The sequence below is a fragment of the Neophocaena asiaeorientalis genome, unplaced genomic scaffold (genome assembly GCF_003031525.2).
Source record: "Neophocaena asiaeorientalis asiaeorientalis breed wild unplaced genomic scaffold, Neophocaena_asiaeorientalis_V1.1 scaffold198, whole genome shotgun sequence".
Taxonomy (NCBI): domain Eukaryota; kingdom Metazoa; phylum Chordata; class Mammalia; order Artiodactyla; family Phocoenidae; genus Neophocaena; species Neophocaena asiaeorientalis.
The window spans coordinates 5,999,828-6,013,921 of record NW_020175221.1 but is presented as its reverse complement, the minus strand read 5'-3'; the positions used below and the strand labels follow the sequence as shown (position 1 = coordinate 6,013,921).

At 40.3% G+C, this 14,094-nt stretch overlaps 1 protein-coding gene and 1 pseudogene across 1 annotated transcript in view; one reads left to right on the top strand and one right to left on the bottom strand.

Annotated features, from left to right (window-relative positions):
* Window positions 1-1,932, bottom strand: part of LOC112413420 (mitotic-spindle organizing protein 2B-like) — a 2,367-nt gene extending 435 nt beyond the window's left edge. The window contains 2 exon segments of the mRNA XM_024765375.1: window positions 671-754; window positions 1,853-1,932. Of these exon segments, the coding sequence (XP_024621143.1) occupies window positions 671-754; window positions 1,853-1,932 (164 nt within the window).
* Window positions 1,933-5,029: 3,097 nt separating this feature from the next.
* Window positions 5,030-12,965, top strand: LOC112413419 (60S ribosomal protein L35a pseudogene; annotated as a pseudogene).
* Window positions 12,966-14,094: the final 1,129 nt, after the last annotated feature.

The window sequence follows — 14,094 nt, the reverse complement described above, 5'->3', positions numbered from 1 at the left end:
CGCCGCCATCTGCGGACGGCGGAGGATGCGTGTCCGCGTTCTTGCCTTTTTTTAAAAGCCCTATTCCCATTCCTTCTCACCACAGTGAATGTTGGTAATTATTCAACTAGGCATTGCATCTATCCCTCCCACATTCCTACAGACCTTGGGTCATTAATGAATGGTTCTCAATTATCATTAAATTCTATCAACTGACTTCCTTCAGTCTGTCAACAGGCTTAAGTCTCTCCCATCTTAGTCGAACAGACACCTCCCTTTATCCTATGTTCCCTTCTAGTTACCTCTGTATGTCTTTTCTTCTCATTACAGCCAGCCCACTGAAAACATAATCTATTGTTTCCACTCATAATCTTTCCTCCACCCCCATTACTTCCCCAAATCTCCTCTTGCCAAAGTCAGCAGCGGTTTCTTCCTTACTGAAAAACAGTGCACTCACCCCTGCATCTGATGCTCGTGACCTCCTTGAAATGCTTTCCTTTCTCCACTTATTGGACCCCACCCTCACACTTTTCCTGATTATTCTACTTTTCTGGCCATTCCTTCTTAGCCTCCTCTGCAGATTCCTCTTCCTTTCTGGAATAGAGAAGTCCTTCAGATGTCAGACTTCCCACTGTCCTTAGCCTTCTTTTCCCACTTACCCTGGAAGAAAATGGCACCAATTAATCTTTACTGGGAGATGGCTGCCAGCGTTGAACTCTGGTCCAAAACATTCTGATAAGGTCTTCTGTGTCCACACTGGACTTGCCTAGATGTCCTAGAGGCACCACAAAGGCAAAATGTCCAAATCTGAAGTCAATTTTTCCTCAAAACTTGTTTTTCCTCCCATCCTTACCTCTTGATAAATGGTACTGCCATCTATCCAGTTATCCATGCCAGAGATCTGATGTGATGGCATGAGATAGTATGATTACAAAACAGAAAATCCACTCGATATTGCAAGTGAAAAGAAGATTTATCATATGCTTAAGGATAATTTCATGGAAGGCATTTATAAGAATTATAATCAGGTCTCAAAGGAATCTCCTCAAAATCTCTATCTCCCAAGTTCACTTGAATTTTTTTTTAGTTTTTATTTTTTTGGCTTTCATCTGTTTCCTCCCTCTGTGAACTAGATTTTTCTGCTAATATATGGCTCACTAAGACTAACACCAATCCAGCATGACCTTTCAGGGAAAGCTCACAACAGCATTTCCCTGTTCATACCAGGAGAGAGTCAGATTGCCCCAACCTACCCAACTCAAGTGGTGCAAACATGTCTGCCTATGTCCTCTGCCTTAGCTGGATCTGTAGATGAGAACAGATGCTTTTTCGAATGCATTGTGGGAAAGCTAGGCTGTACGTTGAGAGTTAGTCCTTGACTTTTGACTCTTCACACACCCTCACATCTAAGAAATAATGATGAGTTCTGTCAAGTCTACTTTTCTAATATTTTCCAAATCTAGCCACTTCTCTTCATTCCCCTCTCTCACTTCTCTAGTTAAGGCTGCCCTTTCCTAGGTCCTTCCAATGTGTCCCTATATTCAGTCTCTCTCTCTTCACATTCATCCTCTACACTGCAGCCAGAGTGACCTTTTTAAAGTACCAATATGATAACATCACTTCTTTACTTAAATCTTTTCATAGAACATGTCAAGGCTGACACCTGACATGTCAAGGTGTCTGTATGTCAATTCAAACTCCTTATTATGACTATATTCGTTTCTTAGGGCTGATGTAACAGATTACCACAAACTGCATGACTTAAAACCATGGAAGTTTATTCTTTTACAGTTCTGGAGGCTAGAAGTCCAAAATCAAGATGTTGGCACGGCCATGCTTCCTCTGAAATCTCTTGGGAAGAATACTTCCTCACCTTTTTCTAGATTCTGATGACTCCTGGCAATCTTTGGCATTCCTTGGCTTGAGCTGCATCATTCCAAACTCTACCTTCATCTTCACATGGCCTTCTTTTCTGTGTGTCTGAGTCCTCTCCTCTTCTTATAAGGACACCAGTCACTGGTTTCAGGACCCACCCTAAATCCAGAATGACTTCATCTGAGATCCTTAACTAATTACATCAGCAAAGACCCTATTTCTAAATAACCTCACATTCTGAGGTTCCAGGTAAATATGAATTTTGGGGAGAATACTTCTCAACCCACTACAATGGCCTACAGGTGTCTTTTATGATGATATGATACGGTATCTACTCATCTCTCCAGCCTTATCTCTTATCATTCTCCAGCTCTCATATAATCTCTAGTCATAGTAAGCCCCTTGCAATTCTAGAACCACAAGATGCTCTTTCTTACTTCTGGATTTTTGCATTTCCTGCCCACTTCTGTTTGGAATCCTTGCAGGCTACCTTTGCCTGGGTCTTACTATTTTTCAGATTCAGCCGCTCTAGGAAGTCTTCCCAAATCTCACCCATCATTGCCATATGCTCTCCTCACCCCCAAATTCCCATTTTACCTTCCATTTACCTCAATCATAGCGTGTATCCCACTATTTAGTAATTTTAATTGTCTCACTTCTCCTGTAGGTCTCTTTTCTCAATTCTTTGCCACCGAAACAATCAGTAAGGGACCAATCATTTCTTGTTTTCTTTTCATTTGCTTTTGTATTCTCACTGCCTAACACAGTGCTGAAGAGACACTCTACAAGTGATTATAGAATGAATGAATGAATGTCTTTGAAAAGTGATTCACATATGGTAAGAATTTCTAGGTGTTAAAGCTGATATGCAATAGCATCTGTGGTGGTTTCTTTATTCAGATTTGTCCTTTAGAGAGAATAATAACTTCGTCTGAGAAAACTGAGGGAAGCGCTCCATGAATATTGAATATTACATTAAGCAGTATTAAATTACCCCATTTAGTTTTGGTGTTGCATGTGTTGAAAACCCACTTTGATCTGACCATAGCTCTATTCATTTTGATTATCCTTAGATCAAATAATATAAGATTCTCAATTACAGTCATAAATTTGAATGATAGAATTACCATATGAATGGGTTTGAATTCCATATTAATATTAACCTTAAAAAATTATGTGAGTTTTTTCTAAAGAGAAGAAAAGCCTCTATTGAAATTGGAAAACGTGTGTACCTACAAGTGAAAGAACTTGAAATAGAGCCTTAAAGAAAAGAGAAAAGTTAAAGTAGATAGTATTGATTACTTTCAGTTAACTCAACACTCTCATCACCAATAGAATTTAAATTATACAAGCACTTTGAATAAAATGAGGACAAATGTTATTAAGAAGATCACATTCCTTTTAGCTAGTCATTTTTGGAATAAAAGGCTCCCCAGATTCTTGAGTGTTTTCCTTTTTGGTTGATATAGCATCAAGGATTATATAAGTGTGTAGCAGGCATATATACTTATATATGAGTTGTCTGAACTAAAAGAGCCTACAAGCTAATTGTGGTGAAGGACATCAACAAGTAGGACATCAAGAGTGGGGACAGTTTCTGGAGGCCCTTGGCCTCCTTACGCACCCTGAGACCCAGTCATGGGTAAGTTCTTGTAGCTGTGTTTAAGGGAGTTGTAATGACCTGCCAAAGGGCAGCTGGGGAGACCAATGGGATGTGGTGAGGTACTCCAGACTAACACAAACGCAAGCTACCAAGAAGCATCAAGAGCAAAATAACTCAAAGGTGGAGAAACTGAGCTGCGATGAGACCAAGAAAGGGGGGTTCATGATGGTCACCTGGTTTTCAGATTGTGCTCTGGGAACCTACTCAGCAAAATGGAAGAGCATGACTTGTAGAGAAAAAGAACTACCCTTTTCCTTCACTTTTCCGTCCTTCCTCTCATCTTTCTCTGTATCTCCGTCTCTATCCTCTTTCTTTCTCTTCTCTCTAACTCACACTACTCTCTTTGTTCCTCTCTGGATTATTGGAAAATTGAAATAAAAGCAAAGACAAATCCCTGCTCTTCACATAACCTTTCCCTGTTGCCTATCTCCCTGTGAACAAAGGCCATAGCTGGAAAGAACTAGATATTCTCTTATAACCTTCATTTCTGAAAATCTATTCATTCAGTGTGTTTTTTGTCATTCATTCATTTGTTCATCATTCAACATTCGACGTTTATTGAGCCTCTAATGTTTTAGGTATATAATTTGTCTTCCAAATCAATTATTTTCAATCCGTTTCCTTTTAAGTCATGCAAACTATTTTTCCAGTAAAAGATTGCTGATGTTCAATATGGAAAACACGACAACTGCACTGAATGAACTGGGGGTGGGGAGGGACACAGAACTTGGCCAACTCCTACCCTTCCCTATTCTGCAGCCCCTGAAGGATGCTATGTGGAGCACAGCACACACACCACTGTTCTATAATGAGCACACTCTCATACATTGCATTGGAAATGTGAATTAGTACAACGACTTTGAAAACAGTCTGACACATAAAGTGAAAGATACGCCCACCCAGTTCTACCCCAGGGTATACACCTAAGACTGAAACTCACACATATGAGAACCACGGGATATGTCAAGAGTAAGCACAGTTCATAAGAGCCTCAAAATGGACCCAGTTTTAATTTCCATCAACAGTAGAATGGGACCTCCCTGGTGGCGCAGTAGTTAAGAATCCGCCTGCCAACACAGGGGACATGGGTTTGAGCCCTGGTCTAGGAAGATCCCACATGCCACGGAGCAACAAAGCCCATGTGCCACAGCTACTGAGCCTGTGCTCTAGAGCCCATGAGCCACAACTACTGAGCCCGCACTCCTAGAGCCTGTGCTCCACAACAAGAGAAGCTACTGCAATGAGAAGCGCGGGCCCCCGCTTGATGCAACTAGAGAAAGCCCACACAGAGCAACGAAGACCCAATGCAGCCAAAAGTACATAGTTAATTTACAAAAAAAAAAGTAGAACGGATAAGTAAAATTGTGGTAAAGAACAATTACAGTGGATAAACTACATGGAGCAACGTGGATGAATGTAACAATGTTTAATGACAGAAACAAGAAAAAAATAATATGGTTGCATTTACATAAAGTTCAAAAGGAAGCAAAACTAAACTACATTATTGAGGAGATGCACATGGAGAAGGTTTGAAAGACTAGAAAGAAGAACAAAGAAGTAATTACTATAAAATCAGGTGAAGTTACTTCCAGGGGAGATGAAAAGGGATGTTACTGGCAAAGGTCACAGGGAGTAGTAGGTGCTTTGGGGATGCTAGCGTTGTCTTATCCCTTACTCTGGGAAGTGATCACACTACTGTTTGTATTATTTCTTGACTTAGTGGGGTGATTATACCTGCATTTGTTTTCTAATTATTCATTAAACATACTTTATGTTTTACATCTTTTCCATAACATTTCTCGCTTGTTTAAATGGCTAAGCAAACAAAATACCATTGCTCGATTCCAGGGGAGTAGGGCAGTATGGAAAGGGACCAACTTTGAGGATTTTGGAGTCTCTAGCTCCTGGCACAATGTCTACCCCAGGCGAAAGGTCTATAAATGCTGGCTCAACTAAACTGGCTTAGGCAATGTGACATGATTTGAAAGAATAAATATCTTGCAGAGCCCACAGGCTACATCTAAAACTCTCATCTTTACTCCATGTCAAAGACAAAATGCTGCTGTGGTTTTGTGATTCTGTTTATCTTACTATGCATTATTTAATTTATACTGAGTAAAAAATATTTATTTTCTTTGGGGACATCAGTGTTTTTAATTGAGTTTTGTTTGTTTAACTCAGTACTGACCTTTAATTTCAAACTTCATAAAAATTTTTCTAAATCTAGACAAAACAATTGACCTCAGTCTCTAGCAGAGCCAAACACATACTAAAAGTTGGCGGATATAGACACATAGTGTACGTGTGTTCTTGATTTTCCCTGTTTCTCCTTAAAAGATTGACCAAAGGAAACTCTGGTTATTTGTGGGTTAATTTTGTTCTAATTGAGAATTCACTGTATTCTATGCTATACAACTAAATTAAAATACTTCATTTATTTTAGATAATAGCTACATCTTTCTATTGGTCAATTATTAACGACCAATCAGATTCTTTACCTGGTTTAATCTTATCTATGATGATAACCAATCCTCTGAAAATTATTAGCCTCAGATGCAATTACAAAAATGTTGAGATACTTTAATAGTTTTCAATGTTTTTAAACATAGAATTGAAAAAATAATTTATATATACATCATGTATAATGTTGTGGTTTTTTTCAATAGTTTAATTTTATTTATTTGTCATACATGATAGCTGTAACAGCCTTAACATAAATTGAAATAAAATGAAGAAAATTTCACTCATAAGCCCAATGCCACCACAAATCAAACTGTTTGCAGTATTAATTATACAATTCAGTTCCCTATTTTTTTAACTAATGAGATCATTTTAAAAGATATGTTAGTCTTTGCTCTTCTATAAACTAGAAAGAAAAATATTTCATATTTTTCGTTTCCTACTTAGTTCAAAATTATATGTAGGATTGACAACAAATGTTAAGAATTCTATGTATGCTCTTATATTCCAGTGTATAAATTGTCCTATGAACACTCACCCATAAGACAAAGATCTGAAATAAAATACATCAAACATAAACCAAAATGAATAAGTGGTTATGTTTATCTCATATAAATTCTAGAAACAATGTAGGTGTCCTAAGTGATATCATGTTCTCATAACTTATCCTCGCATCTTCTATCCAATTATTAAATATAAATGACATTTATTTAAAGTTATAGAAGACAAACTTAAAAGCTTTTGCACAGCAAAGGAAACCATAAACAATACGAAAAGACAACCCTCAGAATGGGAGAAAATATTTGCAAATGAAGCAACTGACAAAGGATTAATCTCCAAAATTTACAAGCAACTCATGCAGCTCAATAACAAAGAAACAAACAACCCAATCCAAAACTGGGCAGTAGTGGCCTGGACATATATACACTACCAAACATAAAATAGATAACTAGTAGGAAGCAGCCATATAGCACAGGAAGATCAGCTCAGTGGTTTGTGACCACCTAGAGGGGTGGGATAGGGAGGGTGGGAGGGAGACGCAAGAGGGAGGAGATATGGGGATATATGTATATGTATAGCTGATTCACTTTGTTATACAGCAGAAACTAACACACCATTGTAAAGCAATTATACTCCAATAAAGATGTTAAAATATAAAATAAAATGAAGCCACAAAGAACTTTGCAGCCTACCTCACAGCAGCGTTGAGGAACAACGCATTGAAATAGTTTTGTAAACTGTGAAGTATTTAACCATTAGGGAGATTTATCGTGCGGATGGAACGTTTTAATTCACTAACTAAAGATAAATGCAATAAACCAGAAAAATCAGATGAGATGAAGACAAAGCCCAGTAAAGGTGGTCTTTGATGTAGAACACCAAGATTGAAAGTGTGATGGTGTTCCCTGGTGGGAAACTTCAATCTAGAATTAAGATTCAAGTGTTCCTATAAAGAGTCAACAAAGGAAAAAACAAAAACAGAAACAAAAAACCCTCAGTCTATTATCAAAAGCAAAACAGGAACTTGCAAGCTAAGGAAAGCAGGGCTGAATGAGACTTATCTTGGGTTTAGAAGCAGAGCCCTCTGAGGCTCTAAGTGCCATTTTATTGTCCTCTGTGGAAGTGTGGGTGGAGGATTCATGTGAAAGCTGCTACTGCCAGTGTGCTCAATTACTGACAGAAAATCGCCCTGGTGTTTGGGGGAAAAACCTTTCATTTGGGGTACAGAAACTGAAAACAAGTTAAAATTAATGGTTACAGCATTTTTAAAAATCCTCCTTTCGTACCTCTATAAGGAATAAAAAATAATATATTGTTCACTATTAATGTTATCTAAACATTGCTGACTTATGCATTTGGACCATAATACAGAAAATGAACTTAAATATTTTTATCATGATGTCTAAAAACACACAAAAATGTTTCATAATTAAAGCCTTAAGTGACCCTATGTTTTCTTTTCTTCTCGCACCAGATCCTGGGACACAGGCTGCTTTCTTCATCCTTCATCCCTGTCCCTCTGGCCATAATCATGTTTGTTTTAAGGAATTTTCCTGCTGATCATTCTGGAAAACCTGTTTTATCTCCATTCTCTCCTCGGCTCTCAGGTAAGCTCCTTATGTGTTCCCTGCATTCACTGTCTCCATTTTCGTTTTCCTCTTCAGTTTCCAGTCTGACCTAGACCTTCACCATCCACTGAAATAACCTTCTTATGGCCAAAGCAGTGAACTTGAAAGAGGTAAGACTGCAGGCAGATGTAGGTGACTAATGAAGGAGGCTATTACCCCAAACCTAGGTGAAAGAAAATGGCATCTGGAAACAAAGCGATGTCAGTGAGGGCCGACAAGCCTGGATTCCAGTTCTGAGTGAGAGAGAAATCACAGGTGACTGAGTGGGGCGATGCTGCCACTTCCTGATATCAGGAACAGCAAGTCTGTGTTGGTGGGGGCAGGGGGAGGAGAAGGGTTTATTAAACCGGCTCTGCACAGGCAAGATCACACTAAACACGAGTGAGGACTCTCCCATACCAGGTGTCTGATGGAGGGATTCCCCCTCTACAATGGGCAGGATGGTTTGGCCCCTTAAAGATTTCTAGAAAGTAAAACCAGAAGCCAAACCTTCTTTTCTAGAAACAAAGAAGGTTATTAATTCAAACAAAAGAATGCAATCCAATATCAAAGCAATACTGATGAGTAACAACAACTAAGGCTGGAATATTCTGTCCAGAGATGTTGAAGTGTTTCTGTTTCAGAAGACTACATTGCCGCGTGAAAGATAATAAGAACAGATATCATTTACTGAACATTTTATATACCAGAACTTAAAACGTCGTGCTAAGAATTTTTCATACAGTGTTTGGCTTATTCTTCATAGCAGTTATACAAGGTAGAGAATTAATATAATCACCAGTTCAGAGGATGCTAACACAAAACTGAGTTAAATACTTGGCTGAGGTCACTCAGCTGGCAAGTGATGGGGCTAGAAGTTGATCCCAGGCAATCTGATGCCAGAACCCACCCTCCTAATTGCTCAGGTGCCTGAGTGTCATTCACCTATTTCTGGGACTTGTGTTCTTGGAGGTGATCTATGAGGATCACACGCTCCTCTGATGAGATAGCTCTGCAGATAAGGAGGAAGGATCTGAAATTTGGGGAGTCTAACTGTGGGTCAAACCTAAGAAAGTGAGGTGACCGAGGTTATTAAGACGCTCCCTATTGCATCCTGGACAGTGAGATCCTTTCTGGTTATAAGAGGGCCTAAACTGGTTTTCCTGCTTAGTGAGAAGAACAAAAGAGAGATCTAATCAGAAAGTCTTGTGAAGGGGCAATATATCAGTGTATCAGAGCAAGGGTGAAGGGGCAGTTATCTAATGCAAGGTCTTTTTTTTTTTCTTCCACAAAAAAGTTTATATTTAAAATGGAAAAAAAAATCAGTCACGGAGGCATTCAAGTAGTAATAATGTTATCCAGATTTTGCTTTTCCTTTATATCAAGACAGATTTGCAAGGACTTCCATGGTGGAGCAGTGGTTAAGCATCCGCCTGCCAATGCAGGGGACACGGGTTCGAGCCCTGGTCTGGGAAGATCCCACATGCCACGGAGCAACTAAACCTGTGCGCCACAACTACTGAGCCTGTGCTCTACAGCCCACGAGCCACAACTACTGAGGCCATGTGCACAACTACTGAAGCCCGCGTGCCTAGAGCCCGTGCTCTGTAACAAGTGAAGCCACCACAATGAGAAGCCCACTCACTGTAACGAAGAGCAGCCCCCGCTCGTGGCAACTAGAGAAAGCCCGTGCGCAGCAACGAAGACCCAACACAGCCAAAAATAAATAAATAAATAAATTTATTTTTAAAAAAGACAGATTTGTACAAGTATTTGCCATAGTTTGTATACAACCCACAGTCCTATATATATGTACATATGTACATAAAATAAATTTTGTTTAGATTTGATTTTAAGATGGAAGTAGTCACACTAATTGGTATGCGTACAGACCCAAGTGATACATCAGCAACACATTTATGAATACAAATTTTACAGGCAAGAACATTTTCATACATCTATCTGTATCTGCCTATAGACAGATATAGTAAGAAAATAAACTTAAAAATTAACACAAGGAAGTCTACTTTGTCAAGCTAACCCCTTATGTACTGGTTGTCATTATGCTTTTATTGCAGAGGTGCAAAACGGAGCAACAAACTTGAATAAAATTTCATAACCCTTGTGAAAATAGTCCAAACCCCAGGGATTACTCTACTTTGCTTCTAGTTGTTTCTCTTATTTTCAGTGGCTCAGGTTTCTATCAGAAAAGACAGATTTTATTGTAAAGCATGCTTAGTTTATTTTTCTGTATAGGGGAGAAAGTGTTCGACTCTGTGATTAGATGGTCACTGACATGAACAAGAAGAATCAGGTACAATTTTTGTTTAAAACAAAGAAAAATCCCCCAAATTCTAGGGATCTGGCATTCGCCAAACATCCTTTGGAAGATTCCAAAGTTAAATCCCTTAAAAAGGAAAGGGAAAACGAAATGAAATGCCAGTGTCTTTGCAAGGTCTTATTGATCAAGGAAGATAAAATCAGCCCCTCCACAATAAGAGAGAGTAAATGGTTGTAGTGACAGAAAGAGAGTTGAAGTCTCCACAAAATGAGGAGTCCTTAATATTTTACAGGACTAACAATGTGATCCCATTCAAATGCATGTTTCAGTCCCTTTTTAAAGTAGCATTTTTTACCTTTTTAAACTTACAATTATAAATAAGGCCCACTTTCTTCTTCCCTGATAAGTATCACAAAATTTTATCTCTGCTTCCTAAGTGTCAGGAGACCCTCTTCTCCTTACCTGAAAGTCCTGAGGCTACAACTTCCCTACTGACCAGAGGATCTCAGATTGTCCTCTTAAGAATAAAAGGAATCATACAACCTTGGTGTGGTAGGGAACTGGGGTGTGATGGTCCTTTGGCTACTGGCTGGTGAGCATTTCCCTCCTCCCTTATTGCCATGCAATTGTTGGAAATAACAAAGATTTATTTTTAAATTTTGAGTCTGTGGTCTTTTTTTTCATATCAATTGGATATCGGCTTGGCAGAATCTGGAGCCATGTAGACCCTGAGGGTGGCCTAGGTAGACTATGGAATCACCCCTTAAATTGTCTCCACTACCCAGGGATGCCATAGTTAATTTCTGCCTCAAGCTGTTTTCAGATCAGAAAGACTAGATTTTTCTGGCAGGAATCATAAACCGTAGGTGTCTGTCCAGAATCTACGCCAGTTCTCTCCACTTCTTATCACTTTCCTACATAACCCTTAAAAATTGGGTAACTTTTGTCTGTAGGGTAAAGTGACTTTCTATATGAACTCTTCAGTCCAAGAGTCAGGAAGGGAGGTCTACTCTGAGCTCATTTTGTTTTAGACACATGGAGCAAGGAGAACCCTAGTGGCCAGATTGTGTTTTCTACAGATCATTCCTCATTAAAAGGAACTCGAGCTCCTTGGAGAAGTGGCTGATTCCAGAGACTACCAGGTTCATATCAAAAGAACTCAGGAGGGACTTCCCTGATGGCTCAGTGGTTAAGAATCCGCCAGCCATGGGCTTCCCTGGTGGCACAGTGGTTGAGAGGCCGCCTGCCGATGCAGGGGACATCGGTTTGTGTCCTGGTCCAGGAAGAGCCCACATGCCGCGGAGCGGCTGGGCCCATGAGCCATGGCCGCTGAGCCTGCGCATCCGGAGCCTGTGCTCCACAATGGGAGAGGCCACAACAGCGAGAGGCCCGCGTACCGCAAAAAAAAAAAAAAATCCGCCTGCCAATGCAGGGGGCACGGGTTCGATCCCTGGTCCGGGAAGATCCCATATGCCGCAGAGCAACTAAGCCTATGAGCCACAACTACTTAGCCTGTGCTCTAGAGCCTGCGAGCCACAACTACTGAGCCTGTGTGCCACAACTACTGAAGCCTGTATGCCTAGAGCCCGTGCTCTGCAACAAACGAAGCCACTGCAATGAGAAGCCCGTGCACCACAACCAAGAGTAGCCCCCCGTTCACTGCAGCTAGAGAAAGCCCGCGCACAGCAGTGAATACCCAACGCAGCCAAAAATATGTAATTAATTAATTAAAAAGAAAAACCTCAGGAGTCTTCTAGAATAAACTCTCACTGGCCAAGAATGGTTAATTTGAACATCACTAAGGTTAATAACTGCAACAGATTAAAACACATCAAATGTATTTAAGCCTTGTGTTTAAAATAATACTTTCAAAAACTCCAACTAATTTGTCACTTTTGGAGGGTGCTAGCGAACTGATTCATTAAACTTGAAAACTGGTAACTAGAGCAAGGAAATAATCATTACTCCTGTATTTCCTATACATACTACTTCAGAGTAACCAATACTTGACAAGCAAATTTTCCCTTTATAGAATTACACATGGAAAGAAGGAACAATAGAATTAGAATATCAGCATCTTGCAATCTCTAATGAATTCATCTAGTCAATGATCATCAGTGGCTACTAACATCACAAAGAACACAATTGGACTTTCTGTACCACCTGATAGAAGTACACACAACACAACTCACAAAATTGTCCTGGAGCTCAGTCATCTTGGAACCGGTGGAGGCCTGCTGGGAACAGGACTTCTAAAGCAACAAATACGTCTGGAAGGCTGTGGTCCAAGGCCATTTTTGCTGGCTATAAGTGGGGTCTATGGAACCAGAGGGAACACACAACTCTCTTGAAAACTGAAGATGTATATGCTCCAGATGAAACTGAATTCTATCTAGGCAAGAGATGTGCTAATGTATACAAAGCAAAGAACAACACAGTAACTCCTGGTGGAAAGACTAAGAAAACCAGAGTAATCTGAGGAAAGATAACTCATGTTCATGGAAACACTGGCATGGTTTGTGCCAAATTCCGAAGCAATCTTCCTGCTAAGGCTATTGGACACAGAATCCATGTGATGCTGTACCCTTCAAGGACTTAAACTTACTGAAAGTAAATAAATAAAAGTGTGGATTTGTTCTCTTGTAAAAAACTAAAAAACAATTGTTGGAAATTAAAAAGCCAATGTCAATCAGGTTTTCATTAGATCCAATTTACAGGAAACTTAAAGGACAGAGGAACATGTTAAATGACAAGACCAGGATGCAAACTCCAGTGGACAATGGAAACTATGGGAAATACAATCCAATTTCTTCAACAACAACAAGAAGATTTATGGGCGTATTAATCAAGGTTCTCCAGAGAAACAGAACCAATAGTATAGATAGATAGGTAGATAGATAGATCAATCTAGAGAAGAGTGAATTATTATAAGAAATTGGCTCACATGATTATGGTGACTGACAAGTCCTAAGATCTGCAGTCAGCAAGCTGGAGACCCAGGAAAGCTGATGGTGTACTTTTGTTCCAAAGGCCAGCAGTTTCTAGACCCAGGAGAAGCTGAAGCTTCAGTTCGAACCCAAACGCAAGGGGAAATAATGATAATCCAGCTTAAAGGCAGTCAATAAGTGGAATTCTCCCTTATTCAGGAGAGGGTCAGCCTTTTGTGCTACTCAGAGCATCAACTGATTACGTGAAGCCCACCCCCATTAGGGAGAGCAAGCTGCTTTACACAGTCTACTTATTTAAATGTTAAATTCGGGACTTCTGGGAAGATGGCGGAAGAGTAAGATGCGGAGATCACCTTCCTCCCCACAGATACACCAGAAATACACCTACACTTGGAACAACTCCTACAGAACACCTACTGAACGCTGGCAGAAGACCTCAGACCTCCCAAAAGGCAACAAACCCCCCACGAACCTGGGTAGGGCAAAAGAGAAAATAATAAACAGAGACAAAAGGATAGGGACGGGACCTGCACCAGTGGGAAGGAGCCGTGAAGGAGGAAAGTTTTCCACACACTAGGAAGCCCCTTCGCGGGCGGAGACTGCGGGTGGCACAGGGGGAAAGCCTCGGAGCCGCGGAGGAGAGCACAGCAACAGGGGTGCGGGGGCAAAGCGGAGAGATTCCCGCAAAGAGGATAGGGGCCGACCGGCACTCACCAGTCCGAGAGGCTTGTCTGCTCATCCGCCGGGGCGGGCGGATCTGCGAGCTGAGGCTCGGGCTTC